The 21221-nt window shown below is 38.2% G+C and overlaps 1 protein-coding gene across 4 annotated transcripts in view; it reads left to right on the forward strand.

Annotated features, from left to right (window-relative positions):
* SMARCC1 (SWI/SNF related, matrix associated, actin dependent regulator of chromatin subfamily c member 1) overlaps nt 1-21221 on the forward strand; it is a 181286-nt gene that overhangs the window by 61219 nt on the left and 98846 nt on the right. For all 4 annotated transcript variants that reach the window (XM_060162096.1, XM_060162097.1, XM_060162098.1 and 1 more), the window contains exons 9-12: nt 6831-6956; nt 9138-9259; nt 12158-12282; nt 16155-16214. In XM_060162096.1, coding sequence (XP_060018079.1) covers nt 6831-6956; nt 9138-9259; nt 12158-12282; nt 16155-16214 — 433 coding nt within the window. The remainder of the gene's footprint in view (nt 1-6830; nt 6957-9137; nt 9260-12157; nt 12283-16154; nt 16215-21221) is intronic.

Below are 21221 nucleotides of genomic sequence, written 5' to 3' on the forward strand. Positions count from 1 at the left end.
TCTTGTTGCGGAGCACGGGCTCCAGGCGAGCAGGCTTCAGTAGTTGTGGCACATGGGCTCAGTAGTTGTGGCTCGTGGGCTCTAGGGCACAGGCTCAGTAGTTGTGGTGCACGGGCTTAGCTGCTCCGCGGCATGTGGGATCTTCCCAGGCCAGGGCTAGAACCCATGTCCCCTGCATTGGCAGGCGGATTCTTAACCATGTGTCACCAGGGAAGTCCCTAGAATGACTTTTAAAGGAAAATACATTAGCTAAAGAATGCCCACCCTGCAATAAAAGCAATTACAAATACTTTAAATCAGTGGTTTTCAAACTTTGTTGATCATGTATGTCCAAGAAAGCAAAATTAGGAACTATTTACTTTTAAAAACAATATATTTATCTTATTTTTGGCTGTGTCGGGTCTTAGTTGTGGCATGTGACATCTGTATTGCAACATGTGGGATCTTTTGTTGCGACATGTGGGCTTCTCTCTAGTTGTGGCTCGCAAGCTCCAGAGAGCATGGGTTCTGTAGTTGCAGCCTGCTGACTATCTAGTTGTGGCTCACGTGCTCAGTAGTTGCAGTGCATGGGGTTAGTTGCCCCGCAGCATGTAGGATCTTAGTTCCCTGACCAGGGATTGAACCCACGTTCCCTGCATTGGAAGGTGGATTTTTAACCACTGGACCACCAGGGAAGTCCCCTACTTCCTTTTATGTTTAGTTAACATATAAAATTATTCACTAGATATTTAAATAGTTACTGAGTATGTGGAATCTTTCATGTTTGTTTATTTTTTTGCTTTTATGTTTGTATTTACAAACTAAATTTAAAAAATTTTTTTTTAACTTTTTAGTTTATATTGGAATATAGCCGATTAACAATGTTGTGATAGTTTCAGGTGCACAGCAAAGAGACTTAACCATACATATATACATGTATCCATTCTCCCCCAGACTCCCCTCCCATCCAGGCTGCCACATAATATTGAGCAGAGTTCCCTGTGCTATACAGTAGGTCCTTGTTGGTTATCTTTTTAAAATTAATTTATTATATTTAAATACTTTTTCTTAATGTATCCTATGAAATCTAAATTGCAATTTGTGCTCACTGTTATCCATTTTAAGAATAAATGGATATGCTTTTCGTTAAAAGTCAAGTGTGTTATATACTTTATTTTTCTTCTTGAACTTGCATTTTTATTTTACCTTCAAGAGAATATAATCCTAGTATAATACTTTTTAATGCTTGAAGATCTTATCCCTGAAACCTAGAGAAAAGGAGCTAACTAAGCATGTCTTTAGTCAGAAAATTTGAACTGGGATTTTAGTTTCTCTATTATTGTATAAAACAATGCTTATGTATTGTTTTGTTGTTCTAGAGGAAATGTGATTGCTATGAGAAAGTTAGCACTTAATTTAAAATGTTAAATTGTGGATATTAACATTTATTGAATATGAATAATAAAAACAGATCACAGTTTTAAAAAACACCTGTGTACTTGCCACTCTCAAAAAAGAACATTACCATTACCATTGAAGCATTCCATGTTCATCCTTTGGCCTGCCCACTTAGAGCTAACCGTTATTCTGAATGTTTGGCTTGTCTTTTTTATGCAGTTTTACCACACACGCACACACACACACAAAACTACACAAATCCTGTTTTAGTTTTTACATTTAAAAAGCTTTAATATCAGTGTAATCATATTGTATTTTTTCGTGACTTGCCTTTTTGTTCAGCATCATTCATCTGTAGTATATAGCAGTAGAAGTAATCTCGTGTATGCATATGTCACAATATATCCATTGTAATGTGGGTGGGTGTGGTAGTTTCTACTTTAATGTACTATGAAAAATGCTACTATGAATTTTCCCTGAACATACATCTTTTGTGTTTGTTCATAATGGAATTACTGGATCTTAGGGAATGCAAACATTCACTTTTTCTAAACAATGCCATATTGTTTCCAGATGGTTGTAAAAATTTATTTTGCTAATGGTGTATAAGTTTTCTGGATGCTCTGTATCATGGACAGTGCTTGGTATATTCTTTTTTTTTTTTTTCCAATTTATTTTATTTATTTATTTTTGGCTGTGTTCGGTCTTCGTTGCTGTGTGCGGGCTTTCTCTAGTTGCAGCGAGCGGGGGCTACTCTTCATTGCAGTGCACAGGCTTCTCATTGTGGTGGCTTCTCTCGTTGTGGAGCATGGGCTCTAGGCGTGCGGGCTTCAGTAGTTGCGGCACACAGGCTCAGTAGTTGTGGCTCATGAGCTCTAGAGCACAGGCTCAGTAGTTGTGGTGCACGGGCTTAGTTGCTCCACAACATGTGGGATCTTCCCAGACCAGGGATCGAACCTGTGTCCCCTGCACTGGCGGGTGGATTCTCAACCACTGCGCCACCAGGGAAGGCCTGCTTGGTGTATTCTGACTTAGTGATATTTACCTATCTACTGGATGTGAAGTGGTGTTTCTTTAGGGTTTTAACTTGTATTTCTTTTATTACCAAATAGCTTTGCCATCTTTTCATGAATTCTTTGACCTTTGGTGTTTCTTCCTCTATGAAGTGCTCGTTTCCACCTTTTGCTTTTTTTTTTCCATTGCGTTGTCTTTTTCTTTGTGGGTGTTCTTTAGATATTCTGCATACTAACAGGCGTGGTTACATCATCAGTTACCTGTGTTAAAAATAGGTTTTCTGGGCTTCCCTGGTGGTGCAGTGGTTAAGAATCCGCCTGCCAGTGGAGGGGACACAGGTTCGAGCCCTGGTCTGGGAAGATCCCACATACTGCGGAGCAGCTAACCCCGTGTGCCACAACTACTGAGCCTGCTCTCTAGAGCCTGCCAGCGACAACTACTGAGCCCACGTGCCACAACTACTGAAGCTCACGTGCCTAGAGCCCGTGCTCCGCAACAAGAGAAGCCACTGTAATGAGAAACCAGCGCACCGCAACTAAGAGTAGCCCCCGCTTGTCGCTACTAGAGAAAGCCCCCATGTGCAGCAACGAAGACCCAACGCAGCCAAAAATAAAAAATAAAATCAAATAAATAAATTTATTACAAAATAAAAATTAAAAACATAGTTTTCCTAGTAGCTTATCTTTTTGTTTTCTATCCCAAGGTCATCACGACATTTTCTTAAATCATCTTTAAAAATTCTTTAGTTTTGTCTTTAATATATAAAGATCTTTAATCTACCTGGAATTAATTTTTAAACATGTTATAATGTAGGGGAAAAAAAAATTTCCCCATATGGTGTTAGATCAGCTATAGTTTCAAGGTGGAAAAATATTAAAGCTGGATTTCTCTCCCCACTGATCCAAGCCATTTCTGTTAAAAGTAAATTTTTATGTATGTCGTGATTTGTTTCTTGACTCTTATAAAGTTTTATTAGTTATTTGTTTTGACTTGAGTACTCCCACTTTTTTCTTCAGGAGTCTTTTGGGTCTTTGCTGTTTTGTGTAAAGTTTAGAATCAGCTTGTTAAGGTCCATATTAAACAAACTCATTGGGATTTTGATTCGAATTAAATTTAATCTGTAGAACAACTCGGAGAAAACTGACATCTTTACAATACTGAGCCTCTCAATTTGTGGAGGCAATTTATTTCCCAATTTATTTAGGTCTTTTATATCTCTTTCAGTTAAATTGTATAATTTTCTTCACATTTCATTGATCGTCTCAGAATGATCATATAGTAATTAATGTATATTTTTGGAAAATTTTTTCTCTATTAAACCTCATATATGGAGTGTCAGTGGATAAAACTACTTTTCCTTTTACAAGGGTTGGCAAATTATAGCCACCTGTTTTTGTATATAAAATTGTATTAGATCACCACCAAACCCATTCATTTATGTATTTTCTGTGGCTGATTGCACACTATAGCAGCAGAGTTGAGTAGAGACAGAGAACATATGGCTTGCAAGCCTAAAATATTTAGTATCTGACCCTTCCCCCCGCCCCCCCCAAAAAAGCATACCACTTCTTGCTATATTTGTGTTGTCCCATTATCTTCAGGGAAGATGATTTTTTTTTTAACATCTTTATTGGGGTATAATTGCTTTACAATGGTGTGTTAGTTTCTGCTTTATAACAAAGTGAATCTTATACATATGTTCCCATATCAGGGGAGATGATTTTAAACAACAAAAACTACCTTTAAATGTAATCTGAGAGGTTACTTGTTCAATCTGTTCTCATTGAAAACTTGAAAAAAATGTGAACTGTGCTCTCTGATGTTAGAACTACTGAGCCTCCAGCATTGTCTAGCAGTTTCAAACATATATCTTTGTGTGTAGTCAAATCTAGACATCTGTCTAGTCAAACAGTTAAGTTGTTACTTGGAAAAAAATGTTGATTAAAGGGATAAACTATATGACTTGTGAGCCATATAACATTGTCAAGTATTACGAAAGGATTTTTAGAAACATACTGTGTTGAAGATTATAGTTGTCAGAAGTTTAGGACTGGGCTTGATAGCAGAGTTTACCATCGTATCATTTCATAGGTAAGGAAACTGGGTTATAGAAGTTAGATAATTTTGCTGAAGGTTGCACAACCTATTATATTATTCTGACCCTAAGGTGTTTTTGTGAGACAGGTAATAGAGCATAGTGGCATAAGAGCTTAGGCAGAACTCCGTGCAAAGCTTTGCCTCTTGGTAGGTAAGTAACTGGGCAGCTTGCTGACACTCTGTGCCCCAGTTTGCTGATTTGGAAAACTGGAGAGACTAACCTGCCTTGCTTAGCGGGATTAAACAAGATCATATTATATGTAAGGTGTTCAGCAGAGTGCCTGGCACAAATGATTATTAGTTGTCCATACTGTCCTAACATACTTTCTCAAGAGAATTCTCTCAAGGTCTTCTGGATAGTAAAGAATGTACAATGTGAATATTCAGCTCTACTTTTAAAATATATACATACTTATGAACAATTTGGAAAAGACTATTATGTTTTCAAATGCTGTGACATAAATTTTTCTGAATTAATTACTGAATTAAATTTTTCTGCAATTAATTACATCACTGAATTAATTTACCCTTTTCTTGAACATAGTCATGCCTTTAAATAGATTTTTTTCTCTAATTAGCTTAAGGTTTCTCATGCTCTATTTATATATCCCATTCTCATAATTTATACATATAGGAGTCTTTTCGAGTTACATTATTTAAGGTCTTATATTCTCCTTGACGGGTATTAATTTTGTGTTTGTTACTGTGTAGCTCTAGTTTTGGGAAGAAAAGAGGCATGTAGTCAGGTCGATGTCATTCTTAAAGCAGTATATCATTCAGGCAATATCCTTAACAACCAATGTAGTAATGTTTCCTTTTTTTAAAAAAATGCAAGGGGGGAGCAGTGGGGAGCTTAGATTGACAAAATATTTTTATTGGCAAGTCCATATAGTCTCAGTGATTGCTATGTTGTAGGTTTTTAGTTCCTGAAGGCTTCATAGCTGTAGTTGCTGCTCTCTTTTTCTCTCTTTGCTCTCATGTTAGTATTTTAATGATTCTTGACTGGGCATGTTAATTGCAACACACACACACCCCCACACACCACCCATGACTGAACAGCAGTCCCTTAATTGCAACACGCACGCACACACACACACACACACACACACACACACACACACCCATGACTGAACAGCAGTCCCACACAGGAAAGAAGTCTAGTCCCCAATTCCAATTGTGCTCACTTTGAGAAATACTGTTGAATAAATAGAAGTATTATAGAGGGTAGGGCTGTGGTTTAAATATCTATATATATCCGTATCTACATGTGTATCTATATGACATCCAGAGAACCCTTCCTTTTATTCTTAGAAACGTTAACAAAAAAAAAAAAAAGTGGCCATGTAAAGGACTGGGAAGAACCCCAAATCTGACTCTCACTTCTCCACCCTGTCCCAACCTTGGCTGTCCCTGAAAGGCCTCTTTAGAGCACCATGTGTACTTGACAGGGCTGGGCAACATGTCAGTAAATGTCCTCTTTCATCATTTCTTAGAATGTTATCGAATGTATAAACCTAGAGACATTCTTTATGCCTAAAGCAATGATTTACTTTGGCCTTTTGCCTTTGCATGTTTCTGTCACTGATTTTTGTGAAGATGAAGATGCCACGGATTAGTGAAATAAGCCAGGTAGAGAAATACAAGTACTGCATGGTGTCACATATATGTGGAATCTTTAAAGAAAAAAAAAAAGTCAAACTCCTAGAAACTGTAGAAAAGTGGTTGCCAGGGATTGGGGGGTAGGAGAAATAGGAAACGGTTGGTAAAAGGGTACCAGTTTTCAGCTATAAGATAAATTAGGTCTGAGGAGCTAATGTCAAATGTGACAAAAGTTGATAACACTGTACTGTAAAGTTGAAATTTGCTAAGAGAGTAGACCTAAGTGTTCTCGTGTGCACACGCGTGCACACGCACACAAGATAAATATGTGAGGGGATGGATGTATTAATTTGCTGGGGGGGGTGAATCCTTTCACAATGTGTATGTATATCAAATCACAACGTACACCTTAAATAAAAATCTTAAAATCAGTTTTATTTTTCATTTACACCTAAATAAAACTGAAATAAAAAAGATGACATGATTATCCAATTTCAGGGTCTTGGTTATCAAAGCCTACACAAAACCAGTCATGCTTTTTTACTGTTTACTCAGTAAAAGACATGGAATGAAAATTGAAGTGGTAAAGTTGCCACTCATATGTCACTAATAGTCGTATTTTTAAACTGTTCTATGCAGTTGAGGCTTTGAGTGTAATAAATCAGCTACTTTCATTTTGAATACTTTAAAAACTGTAGTGATTTATTATTTATGTAGATATTCATGCTTTGATGTGACTTTAGGTTCATGCAAAATGGATTTTGGACACTGATGTTTTCAATGAATGGATGAATGAGGAGGATTATGAGGTGGATGAGAACAGGAAGCCCGTGAGTTTTCGTCAGCGAATTTCAACAAAGAATGAAGAGGTATTTGGTTTGGCACCATTTTTCTCACTTGGTGTTTTCTTCTTTCTTGGCCTGAATGTTATCAAATCTTCATTAATAAACTGTCAGCCATCAAGTATATATAAAAGTTACTAAATGGCCATAACAACCATCTCAGGAGCTGGCATCCCCCAAAAAGGGGCATGAGAATCTCAGAGGGTCATTAAGATTTAAGGTGGCCCATGCAGTGTGCTAGGTAGTACAACTGATTTTGTTCTCTAGATCTGAGTATTAATTTTGTGAGCCAAATGTCATCATGGGGTAATTTAACTTAGTTCTTCATTTTCCAAGGGAAAACTGATTTAGTTTTAATATTTTTTAATAGCTTTGTTAAGGAACATATAGTAGTTAGTATAAAGTATAGGCCTTAAAGGTCTCATAGTTACAGTTCAGTCCTTTTTTCAGGTAGGGGGACCTGACATTTAATACTCTTTAATCCTTTAAGAAGCCCAATCATTTAAATATTTATCCATGTTTTGTTATAAGTCACAAGTTGGGAGGTAGGTGTGTCACTAGAGGAAGACTTGAGACTGAGAAGGCTTAGATGTGTTAGTGTTGGGTTATGACAGCTTCAGGTAGATACCTGTGATTCCGGAAGTCTTTTTTCATTGGGGACACTTAAGATTTTTGCTTTTGGTTTTGTTTTTTAGTTTTTTGAAAAAAATCTTTGAGGCATATACTTTTAACCAATAATTTAGAAAGTGTAGTTCTTTCATACCTATTTTCAGCCCCAAGACTTTCTTACTAAAAGTCTGTCACACACCATATATTCTTTATCTTTAAGAAAAATATTTAAAAACTGAGTCTTTTTCATATCTTTTTATTTTTAGTTCATCCCTATTTGCTTTGGATATTTTTTTTTTTTTTGCCTGCGTTGGGTCTTCGTTGCTGCGTGTGGGCTTTCTCTCATTGCGGCGAGTGGGGGCTATGCTTCGTTGTGGCGCACAGGCTTCTCATTGTGGTGGCTTCTCTTGTTGTGGAGCACAGGCTCTAGGTGCGCTGGCTTCAGTAGTTGGAGCACACGGGCTCAGTAGTTGTGGCACACGGGCTTAATTGTTCCGCGGCATGTGGGATCTTCCTGGACCAGAGCTCAAACCCGTGTTCCCTGCATTGGCAGGCGGATTCTTAACCACGGCGCCACCAGAGAAGTCCCAATCATTAATGTCTAATTGATGTTTTAATCTCTGATTCGTTTTTCAACCTCAGATGCAATACTGTGGATCATTTTAGGTGTATTTTCTTTATTATGGTCTGTTTTATTAAATTGGTATTAAATTTATCATCTACAGGCTGACTTTTGTATATTGATGTATGGCCTGCAACTATGCTGAACTTGTTTATTAGCTCTAATAGTTTTTTTGTGGATTCCTTGGGGTTATCCATATATAAGATCATGTCATCTGCAGATAGGGATAGTTTTACACCTGTGGGTTGACTTTGTTTTGTTTTGTTTTGTTTTTGCGGTACGCGGGCCTCACTGTTGTGGCCTCTCCCGTTGCGGAACACAGGCTCCGGACGCACAGGCTCAGTGGCCATGGCTCACGGGCCCAGCCGCTCCATGGCATGTGGGATCTTCCTGGACCGGGGCACGAACCCGTGTCCCCTGCATCGGCAGGCAGACTCCCAACCACTGCGCCACCAGGGAAGCCCCTGTGGGTTGACTTTTAAATCATAAGATGCAGTCTTGTAAAATTTTACCTCTTTTGAGTCATTTTCTCTTATATTCCTTTTAATGATGAACTAGGAGTAGTTTCTGGTACATTTTCACAAGATCATTCAGCCAGTCTTTGTATTTCATTAATTTAATAGCATGTGTTTCATATTTTTCCAGTGGTTATTGAAAATGCTTTTCCCACCTGGGAACACAGAATTTGAGCAGGAACAGTTTTTAGTTGTGAGGGGTTTGGGCATGTCTGTTTTGTAGCATAGTTTGAATACCTGTGGGATGGTTCTAATATATCCATTGATGGTGCATCACCTGGAAGGTCAGGGAAAGTCTCCTGACTGCTTATGGTCGAGGATGCTTAATGTTGTGCCTTTCATTTCCTCTGCGCACTTGTGTTTGGTATTATCTTTGTGAAAACTCACCTTTGGACAAGGGTTTGTAGAAACTGAGGAGTCAGCAAAGCTAGCTGATATTTACTTCCATTTACTTCTTCCTAGCCAGTCAGAAGTCCAGAGAGAAGAGATAGAAAAGCATCAGCTAATGCTCGAAAGAGGAAACATTCACCTTCCCCTCCACCTCCCACACCCACAGAATCCCGGAAGAAGAGCGGGAAGAAAGGGTAAGAACTGCAGCATGATTCAGAAGGCACTGAAACAGACTAAAGAACTTTGCAGATTTTTACATTTACATTGGACATTTGTCTTACTTTGACTTGGTTGGAAGTCTTTGCTTTGATAGCTCATCTTGTTATGGGATGTTATCTTATGGGCATCTTATGTCAATTTTATACATTTCTATCTCTGAATAGAACGTTTTTTCTGTATCAGTGTTTGTATTGAGAAGTGTGGTTGGTAAGGAATTTAAGAAATTATATTCACGAGTTACTGTCTTTCTCCAGTTTTACCACCTGTCCCCTACATGATCCAAATGACTTATAGAGGAGTTGAACCTCTGTCTGCTCCATATTCTGCAAATTGCAGCAGTGTAGTGCCTTATTCAGTAAGTCACGTTTGTACTTAGTGAATCTTGCTTGAGTAGAGATTTTGGTTTCTATTGAATAGGTTGTTGTGAGGATTAAGTGAGACTTTAAAGACCTTGCACAGTGCCTGGCCTGAAGTAGATGCCTATAAATGGTAGACAGTAAATAATAATTTTATGATTATGTACTAAGTAGATAGTTAATAATTTCAGGGTTGTCTAGCTCAAAACATGTTTTAGACTTCTTTTTTGATGTGGACCATTTTTAAAGTCTTTATTGGATTTGTTACAATATTGCTTCTGTTTTATGTCTTTGTTTTTTTTGGTGGGGAGGCACGTGGGATCCTAGCTCCCCTACTAAGGATCGACCCCACACCCCCTGCATTGGAAGGCGAAATCTTAACCACTGGGCCACCAGGGAAGTCCCTCAAAATATATTTTGAGCATTTTTTCAGAGATTATAGTTTAGTTTTAGAAAATGACAGTTTGCAAAATTTATTCTTTTCATGTGGTAGTAAATTTGTCGACTTTCTGGCTGTTGTCAAGTAGATCTTTACAGTGCAGTCATCTTCTCTCCATCAGCTTCCTTTTGTGACATTCTTCTCTAGCCAAATTTGCCTTTTGTTGCCCAGAACATGCCTTGAATCACGTTATTTCTTGAAGGGTAAGGTTACTTAAGCGTTCTTAACCATGCGTAGAAGCTTTTAGGGAAGTTAAGAAACTCTTATTTAGTTTTATAAATAATATTAATGAGTCAGCTACAGTTATAAAAAGATTTTTGTTATTTTATCGAGTCACATGTACTGTGACATAAAAATTAAAAGAACAAAATAGGTTTTTCTTGGGGATTATTGAGGGTAACCTTATCTCTTAAACTTGCATTCTGAAACTTATTGTTGATGTTCAGAGATTTCAGAGCTACCTGAGATCCTTGTAAAGAATATCATAACAACTTTTCCAAATGTTTCCCGGCCTGAAATCGATGTGCTACTCTCCCCTTTATGGGCTAAGATGGGCTGCCAGGACATGAGTGGTCACAGAATCAAAATGTGTTGTCTGGGATGCTCACCGTGGTGGCATTTAGCCTCTACTCTGAGTATAATACCCACCAAATTTAGTTTCCCAAAATAAATGTATGCACGTCCTTTAATTGAATGCATCTGCCTTCTAATGAGCAGGACTTTGCTCATTTAAGTCTCCCCTTAGAATAGTCTATTTAACTAAAACATCTTGAAACCTGTTTTCCTAACATTTGTTTTATTCATCTTCCCTGCATCTTTTCTTCATTTTGAAGTATTTTACCTCCGTGCCACCTTTAGTTTCATAGGCTTAAAAAAAATTGTCATGTAATTTTTATTAAACAAATTTTTTTACTCTGTATACCTTATTCTAACCTATGCCAACATGTTATCCCTCTAAAAAGAGAACTTGGAGCGTTCTCTCAGCAGTGTGAGGACTCAGCAAGCTCTTTCTCCATTCTGCCTCCCTTGTCGGTGTATTCTAGATTACTACCCCAAAACGGGGAATTTTTTTCTTAAGCTTTTATGCTTTTACTCATCATCCTGAAACATTGCCAACCTTTTAGTAAATTGTTACAGTTCTCTTTGTCTGAGTTGTATTTTTGTGGTCCTTGTATTCATTTCTTTGTATTGGTACACATCACATTATATGAGGTAGTTAATGATTTCTGTCCTGAATTCCCTGTAATTCCTCAAGGTAAGGAATCATTCCATTCTTGTTTGAACTTTAATATGCTTTCTGGCATGTGTTAGTTTTTTATTTGTTTTTGTTTTTGTTTTTTGCGGTACGCGGGCCTCTCACCGTTGTGGCCTCTCCCGTTGTGGAGCACAGGCTCTGGATGCGCAGGCTCAGTGGCCATGGCTCATGGGCCTAGCCGCTCTGCGGCATGTGGGATCTTCCCGGACCGGGGCACAAACCCGTGTCCCCTGCATTGGCAGGCGGACTCTCAACCACTGCGCCACCAGGGAAGCCCTGGCATATGTTAGTTTTAAAAATAAATGTTGATTTGATTGAATTCAGGTGGTTAAAGAACAATGACAATTTTTACAAAATACAAAAGTTAGTACGTCCTAAGTGATTTTACTTTGCAGTTCCTGATGTTTGGATGTTACAAAGAGCCAGGAAAATACAGAAAACCAAAGAAATCCAAAAAGCAGTTATTTGTATATATCTTTGAGAAAATTTCTTATGTAAGTGATTCTTTATGATCTGAGATAAAATATGTGCTGTATTTCTGTAGCAGATATTTTTTTATTACACTAAGCACCTTTTAGGGTACTGTCTGCAAATTTGTATTGCAGAATTTCTGTGGTCATTTCTTGTGCCCTAAAAGTTTTCTTTTCCTTTTGACTGGTTAGATGTAATTTAGGGAATGTATCTAACTTTTTTGATTTCTGTTTGTCTTTTAAAGTGATTCTGAACATAGATTCTCTAACAGTGTAGTTAAAGCCTCTGAAATTGTTTGCTGTAACTAGCTATCGTCAGTCTTGTTTGTGATTTTGTATCTTTTATGTTGTAGCCAAGCTAGTCTTTATGGGAAGCGGAGAAGTCAGAAAGAGGAAGATGAGCAAGAAGATCTTACCAAGGACATGGAAGACCCAACACCTGTACCCAACATAGAGGAGGTGGTTCTTCCAAAAAATGGTTTGTATCCTTTTGCCTAGACTGTGAGAGTGTTAGACGTGATTTAATTATTCTCAGCGGTGCCATGGGATGATTCACTTCTTGCTCTGTGTCTCCAGTTCTTAACTTTCAAATATTAATAGATTACCCCTTGAAGGTTAACGTATGTGAAATTCCCTCTTTTCCTGTCTTTTGGTATACTTTTGCTATTTATCGGGAAAACACACTGTGATCAAAAAGTTCTCAAAATTTAGTAATGCTTTAAAGTTAATGGTTTTAAAATCCCAACAGAATCAATATACGTATGGAAAAATGGAGTATGTATCTATGCACAATTCAACCTATTTAAATCAGTTATTGGGAGGCAGATGTTAGACCTTTTTAACTGTGATTGTGGATTTGTCTGTCCCTTTATTCCTGTTAAATTTTTTTCTTCCTGTATTTTCTTGTACTTTGAAGCTCTGCTGTTTAAGGGCATATACATCTAAATCATCGTTGTTCTTCTGATGAATTGAGGCTTGTATCATGTCTCTAGGTGCCATGTTAGTGCTTGTCTTGAAATCTAAGTTCTCTGATAATAATAAAACCTCATCTCACCACATCCTTTTCATTAAATTTCTATGTTTTATTAGTCCCCACTGAACTTAAGACTTCAGCAGTCCTATAAATTTTTTCTTACATTTTATGTTTTCAATTTGTACCTCTCTGGCATTCTTTTACTTTCACTCTAATTATGTAAAGCATTGCTTTTAAACATCAATTTGTGGAGACTTAGTTCTTTCCCCCAATATACACATTTTCTGTTTTTAATTGGAGTATGTAGTCTACTTAAATGTAACATAATTATCTATATGGTTGGGTTTAAGTCTACAATCATGCTGTTTTTTTCCCATTTGTCCCTCTCATTTCCTCTTTAGCTTTTAGTGTTCTATTCTAGCCCCTCGCTATTTTCTTTTCTTTTCGAACTTACATGGTTTCTTTTATATATAGCCTGGTTTTGTTTTGTTGTGGTTTTTTTGGCCATGCAGCGCGGCATGTGGGATCCCAGTTTCCCAACCAGGGATCAAACCCATGCCCCCTGCATTGGAAGAGCAGTCTTAACCACTGGACCGCCAGGGAAATCCCTATATATAGCATAGTTTTAAACTTCACAGAGCATAAAAGTCACCGTTTTAAAGTGCATTTTAATCACTCCAGTGGTTTTTAGTAAACTCACTATGTTGTGCAGTCATCACCACTGTCTTAATTCCAGATGTTTTCATCCCTATGAAAAGAAACCCTGTACTTATTAGGAGTTAGTCCAAATTATTCCCTTTCCCCATGTGTTGGCAACCACTATACTACTTCCTGTCTATGGATTTTCTTGTTCTCTATTTGCTTTTTAGCTATATTTTTCTTAGTGGTTGCTCTAGGGATTACAGTATATAATATATCCTTAATTTATCAAATCGATTTAGAATCACTGTTGTCTAGTTGAGATAAAAATGTATGAAATTTACCATAATATAATCTAACCTATGCCCTCTCCTGTCTTGTAATGTTTTCATGTATTTTACTTTGATGTGTGTTGTAATCCCTACATTTTTCTTTTTTGTTCTTTTTTAAGTGGTCATTTGTATTTTTAAGAAATGAAAAATATAGTCATCTATAATGTTATATGAGTTTCTAAAAATCACTGTGTTATACAAAATTGGGCAGTAAAAACCACACAAATATATTTTAAAGGTCATATAGAAGAGAACATTCACAAAGGCAATCAAAAGAATAATTTTAAATAAAAACTATGAAGGTGGTGATAGTCCTAAGAGATAACCATCTAAAACTGGGAAGCTATAATAATTAATGTAGTATGGTTTAGACGCAAGAATGGCTGCATTCATCAGTGGAATAGAATGGCCAGTTCAGGGACTTCTCTGGTCGTCCAGTGGTAAAGAATCCGCCTTCCAATGCGGGGACACGGGTTCTATCCCTGGTTGGGGAACTAAGGTCCCACGTGCTGTGGTGCAACTGAGCCCGTGCACCTCAACTAGAGAGCCCCAGTGCTGCAAACTACAGAGCCCATGCGTCCTGGAGCTCAAGCACAACTACAGAGCCCACGCACCCTGGAGCTGGCACGCCACAACTAAGAGAGAAGCCCTCGTGCTGCAATGAAGAGCCTTCGCACCCTCAATGAAAGATCCTGCATGCTGCAACAAAGACCCAACGCAGCCAAAAAAAGAAAAAATAGAATGGGAAATTCAAATGTAGATCTATATTTGTGAATAAATTTAAATTATTATGAATTTAGCAACACAAATAAATGGGAAAAGATCAGACTGTTCCACAAGTCCTGTAAATTTTAGTATTTTTCTTTGTATCGTATATAAGAATTTAAACTTCAGGTGGATTAAAGTGCTCAATTTAAGAACAAAACTGTAGGGACTTCCCTGGTTATGCAGTGGTTAAGAATCCGCCTGCCAATGCAGGCGACACGGGTTCAAGCCCTGGTCCAGGAAGATCCCACATGCCGTGGAGCAGCTAAGCCCACGTGCCACAACTACTGAGCCTGCACTCTAGAGCCTGCGAGCCACAACTACTGAGCCTGCATGCCACAATGGCTGAAGCCTGCGTGCCTAGAGGCTGTGCTCCGCAACAAGAGAAGCCACCGCAATGAGAAGCCTGCACACTGCAACGAAGAGTAGCCCCCACTCACCGCAACTAGAGAAAGCCCACACGCAGCAACGAAGACCCAGTGTGGCCCCCGACACAGCCAAAAAATAAATAATTAGTTTAAAAAAATAAAATAAAAACAAAACTATAAAAGTAAATTTCCAAATACTAATGTACTTTAAACAAGTGTTAGTCTTAGAGAAAATATTCATTACCCATTTAAAAAACAAAGAATTAAAACCCTAAATATGTATAAAGATTCTTAAACTTTATGGAATAAAGGACAAAGTATTATGTACTAGTAATTTTATTAAAAAACCTGGGATCAATAAATGTATGAAAAGATGCTTAATCTCACATAACCAAGGATATGTAAATCATTAAAGTAACTTTTCATCCGTGTGATTTCCAAAACTTAGAAAGTAGATGATCCCCAAAGTACAACTGTTCTGAGGAAGTGAGTACTCTCAGATGCTATTGATGGAAGTATAAATTGATGAAGGCACTTAACACAATTTGGCTATATCTATTAAATTTAAAAAACTGTACAATAACAGTTTTAATTTCATAATCCATATTAAGTAATTACATGCATGCATAAATATAAAAGAATGTTGATTACACAGTAATGAAAAATTGAAAATAAAGTTTCCATTGATATAGGGCTAGTTACCTCATGATCCACTCATGGACACAGAGTGTCTATTAAAAACGAAAGAGACGTAACTAAAAATACATGGAAAGATCACACAGGCGCACTGTTACAAAAGTAGAAACCTAAGTACAAAAGTAGAGTACTAAGGAAATAAGCACAGTTTTGAATTCTACATATATGTATAAAAGGTATTGGTTCTCCCTCAATTTGTCTGTCTTAATGAATGGCACAGAAATGGGAATCCACAAGTGCACAAAAAAACACAAAAAATACTTTTGGTAAAGTGGTTGAAAGGTTCTTTTCAGAGTTTTCTCTCTGTATTGTTATTTCTGTATTGTTTGCTTTTATGATGAAAAAGATGGCTGTTTGTTTAATTAATTACAGAATATTGTCTGTACATTAAGTGTTAATGTTTCTCAGCTGGGCTTGCGGTTTTTACATGAAGGTGAGTAGGTTTTACACAAGGGTAAGTACTGAATGATGGTGGAGATGCAGTGAGAGTCGTGTATTTTTTAATCTTCTATTCTGTTTTCTTAAAAACAAGTTGAACTTTCCCCCTAAAACATAATTCTTTTTTTTTTCTTTCTAGTAAACCCAAAGAAAGATAGTGAAAATACACCTGTTAAAGGAGGAACTGTAGCAGATCTAGGTAAAAATCAGAAAATCTATACAGTTTTGTCTCTTGAATATGTCAGCTCCCTTGATAATCCTTTCTTTACTGAGAGATTTCAGTTGCTATGCTTTCTAGCACAGATATTATCTATGGCTATGTTAGTACCATTGTTATTTAGTTTGCTACCATATTAGGAAATTTAATTTCTTTTTTTTTTTTTAATAAATTTATTTATTTTTGGCTGTGTTGGGTCTTCGTTTCTGTGTGAGGGCTTTCTCTAGTTGTGGAAGGTGGGGGCCACTCTTCATCGCGGTGCGCGGGCCTCTCACTGTCGCGGCCTCTCTTGTTGCGGAGCACAGGCTCCAGACGCGCAGGCTCAGTAGTTGTGGCTCACGGGCCCAGTTGCTCCGCGGCATGTGGGATCTTCCCAGACCAGAGCTCGAACCCATGTCCCCTGCATTGGCAGGCAGATTCTCAACCACTGTGCCCCCAGGGAAGCCCAGGAAATTTAATTTCTTATGATCCACTCTCTCCATTCTTACTGATTTGCCTCTCTCAGAGCGTAGTTTTCCTGCAAACTAGCAAAGGTGGTAATATTATATCTAAATCAGAATATCTGAGTTTTAAAGAAACAGTTATAATTAGAGCACTTTTAATAATCTGCCTGAAGTATTTGTTTCACAACATGTGCAAATTGATTTTGTGTCTTCAGAACAAGAATCTGTTGACTGTTAATACTTTGTAAGCCAACAGAAACTTTCCTTGGGACTTCCCTGATGGTCCAGTGGTTAAGACTCCTCTGTGCTCCCAATGCAGGAGGCCTGGGTTTGATTCCTGGTCAGGGAACTAGTTCCCACATGCATGCCACAACTAAGAGTTCGCATGCTGCAGCTAAGAGCCCGCATGCCGCAACTAAGACCCGGTGCAGCCAAATAAGTAAATATTTTAAAAAAGAGAAAATTTCCTTAACAGGATAAAATGAGAGTCACATCATCCTTTTACTGTATTTTCCAGTTATGGAGTACACTTTCACAAGTAAGGTCTAATTCTTGGATGTGCTTTGAGGGTAGTCACTTGTTCCAGTTTTTAAAAGTAAGGATAGTTTTAAACATGTTTGTTCCTGAAAGTTATATATATAATGATCTCATTTACTTTCTTCATTTGTAAAAATCAAAGGGGATCCTCGTGTTTTCAGTATATATTAAATTTATGAATTGATGGGATTTTAGACCTAATAGGGATTTTCAAGATCTCCTTATGTGGAAAATGAGACTTGTATTTCACTGTGTCCTAGTCAAGTGAATTCTGTATTTCAAATAAACTGCTGTGATTCTTGATGGCAGACATGAGTGGGTGTTTGGGAGAGTTTTTCTACTTCATTTCACTAAATACATCTTGCTTTTTCTGGCATAAAGCCTGTCATTGTACATCAGTGGACGATTCTATTTTTGGTTAAGTTAAAAGTAAAGCAGAAAATTGTCTTGAGGACAGTTTATATAAAGGTGGTGTTAGGTCAACAAAATAAAAAAATGAGATACTGTCAAAATCCTTCTATCGTAATTGTTTTTAACATTATTAATAGAATATGGATCTTTAGTAACTAGTAGTAATTTTCATTTTCCATAAGTTTATGTCACCTATTCTACAGCCATCACTTATCCACTGAATCAAAGGCCAAGAAAGCAAAAACTAACTATAAACAGTCTTTTGTTTTATATTCTTAATAATGTGAAAGGGTAAAATATTGTTAAGACTTGAATACTCTTCACTGGGACAATTTGTTAAATAGAATGATAGTTTATATTTTTAAAGTTATATCCCGAAAAAGAATAATTCTGTAGTTTTAAGGGAGTGGACAATTGTCTTTTTAAAAGTGATGTGACTATTAGAATATTTTTGTCATAGATTTTATCAGAGGAGTCAAATTGAAGCCAATTATAGGAAAAGGATGGGGTTCCAACTGGATTAAAAGTTTTAGTGCTGGGTATAGGAGATCTTCCCATTGTATTTGTGAACAAATTGAGGTCTCAATCAGGAGTGCTGTGGCTGTGGATGCTGCTGACCATAGCTGGAGAGTTTGGCTCTTTGTCCTGGCCTTTCATCCAGGGACCAACAGGCTTCCCATGTATCATTTAAGCATCTGACTTTCTGCATTGGCTATAACCTGAACCATGCCAAGGGTGACCTGATCCATCAACTGAGAATTATTTTTCAGAGTTGTTTGTTTTTTAACTGATCTATATTTTGCCTTATATGCCACTGAGCCAAGTATACCCAGTCATTTCTTTCTTTTGTGAAATCGCTGGAAGGTCAAGATTCAGGGGCTGAGGTGAGAGTGTATTTGCCCACATCTAGAAGGAGGAAGAGAACATTTATTGAGTATTACCATCTAGGAGTCAGAGTGAAGGGTGCTCCTCTTACTTTTGTATTATCAGAAGTCTATTTCCATTGGGTACCAAACTCCTTCAGGGATGAAAATCTGTTAAACTAAAATGAAATAGTATAAGTTGACCAGAGAGGGTGCAATCATTATATTGTACTACCCCCATTTAGTGAGAAGTTGATTATCCTTTGGTTTACTAAGACCCAAAGGACAAAAAGTTCATTTTTGACGGCCTTACCCAGAATTCTTTATTAGTCACTTCCTAAGAAAAAAATAGTCCCTCTGCAGAGTTGGATGACTCAATGTTGGTAGTGCTGTAACTTAACCTCACATCTGCTTTTAGCGGATGTTTGTCTCTAATTTACAAATCAAGGAACAGGGTCCATCTTTATGTTAACGTGAGTACCTGTCAGGTGTCATGCTACATATGTTTGCGTTTCTCCATAAAACCATGTTAGCCCCGATTCATTGATTAGGAAATAGAGACTGGAGGGGTTCAGTAACGTTCCTAAGTGTACAGCTGTTAAGTGAGAGAGCACAGATTCAGATCCAGGACTGTCTATCTGTGGTGCTAGTGCTTTGTATCATTGCACTCTGCTCTTGTGTCCCGCTCATTTTTCTCAGCTTCTATTCATGCTCACAGTTTTGTGAAGTCATGGGGTACATCCGTGCCTGAGGTTCTTTGATTTGGCTTCTTCCTTTCTGTGGAATGCTTGCTTTATCCTTCTCTCAGGTTGCAGCTTAAATGTCACCTTCTCAGAGAGGATTTTCCTCTATATTTGCTCTGAAGGATCCACCCACCCAATTCCTCTCTAAAATGTATTATTTTGTTTTTAGTCTCTGTATAGCAGTTTTCTTTTTTTAACATCATTATTGGAGTATAATTGCTTTACAGTGGTGTGTTAGCTTCTGCCTTGTGACAAAGTGAATCAGCTATACATACACACACATCCCCATATCTCTTCCCTCTTGCCTCTCCCACCCTCCCCATCCCACCACTCTAGGCGGTCACAAAGCACCAAGCTGATCTTCCTGTGCCATGTGGCCGCCCCCCACCAGCTATCTGTTTTACATTTGGTAGTGTATATATGTCCACGCCACTCTCCCACCTCGTCCAAGCTGACCCCTCCCCCTCCCCATATCCCCAAGTCCACTCTCTAGTACATCTGCATCTCCATTCCCGTCCCCCAGGCTCTTCATGACCACCGTTTTTCCCTTTCTTAGATTTCATACATATGTGTTAGCACACGCCATTTGTTTTTCTCTCTCTGACTTACTTCACTCTGTATGACAGACTCCAGGCCCATCCATCTCACCACAAACAACTCAATTTTGTTTCTTTTTATGGCCGAGCAGTACTCTACTGTATATATGTGCTACATCCCCTCCATCCATTCATCTATCAATGGACACCTAGGTTGCCTCCATGTCCTGGCTACCGTAAATAGAGCTGCAGTGAACACTGTGGTACACGACTCCCTTCAAACCGTGGTTTTCTCAGGGTATATGCCCAGTAGTGGGACCGCTGGGTCGTATGGTAGCTTTATTTTTAGTTTTTTAAGGAACCTCCATACTGTTCTGCATAGTGGCTGCATCAGTTTACATTCCCACCAACAGTGCAAGAGGGTTCCCTTTTCTCCACACCCTCTCTAGCATTCATTGTTTGTAGAATTTTTGATGATAGCCACTCTGACAGGTGTGAGATGGTATCTCATGGTAGTTTTGGTTTGCATTTCTCTAATGATTAATGATGTTGAGCATTCTTTCATGTGTTTGTTGGCAATCTGCGTATCTTCTTTGGAGAAATGTCTACCCAGGTCTTCTGCCCATTTTTGGATTGGGTTGTTTGCCTTTTTGATATTGAGCTGCATGAGCTGCTTTTAAATTTCAGAGATTAATCCTTTGTCAGTTGCTTCATTTGCAAATATTTTCTCCCGTTCTGAGGGTTGTCTTTTTGTCCTGTCTATGGTTTCCTTTGCTGTGCAAAAGCTTCTAAGCTTCATTAGGTCCCATGTGTTTATTTTTGTTTTTATTTCCGTCTCTCTAGGAGGTGGGTCAAAAAGGATCCTGCTGTGATCCATGTCACGGAGTGTTCCGCCTATGCCTTCCTTTAAGTGTTTAACAGTGTCTGGCCTTACATTTAGGTCTTCAATCCATTCTGAGTTTATTTTTGTGTATGGTGTTAGGGAGTGTTCCAATTTCATTCCTCCATGTGAAGCTGTCCAGTTTTCCCAGCACCACTCACTGAAGAGGCTGTCTTTTCTCCACTGTACACTCCCACCTCCTTTATCAAAGATAAGGTGGCCATATGTGCGTGGCTTTACCTCTGGGCCCTCCATCCTGCTCCACCGATCTACACCTCTGTTTTTGTGCCACCACCACACTGCCTTGACCACCGTAGCTCTGCAGCACAGTCTGAAGTCAGGGAACCCAACTCCCCCAGCTCTGCCTTTCTTTCTCAAGATGGCTTTGGCTATTTGGGGTCTCCCGTGCCTCCATACAAACCATGAGATCTGTGAAAAGTGCCAGTGGTAGTTTGATAGGGACTGCACCGAATCTATAGATTGCCCTGGGCAGTGTATTCACCCTCACAATGTTGATTCTTCCAATCCAAGAACATGGCATACCTCTCCATCTACCTGCATCATCTCCAGTTTCTC

This window comes from Lagenorhynchus albirostris, chromosome 10 (assembly GCF_949774975.1).
Source record: "Lagenorhynchus albirostris chromosome 10, mLagAlb1.1, whole genome shotgun sequence".
In the NCBI taxonomy this organism is placed as follows: Eukaryota; Metazoa; Chordata; class Mammalia; order Artiodactyla; family Delphinidae; genus Lagenorhynchus; species Lagenorhynchus albirostris.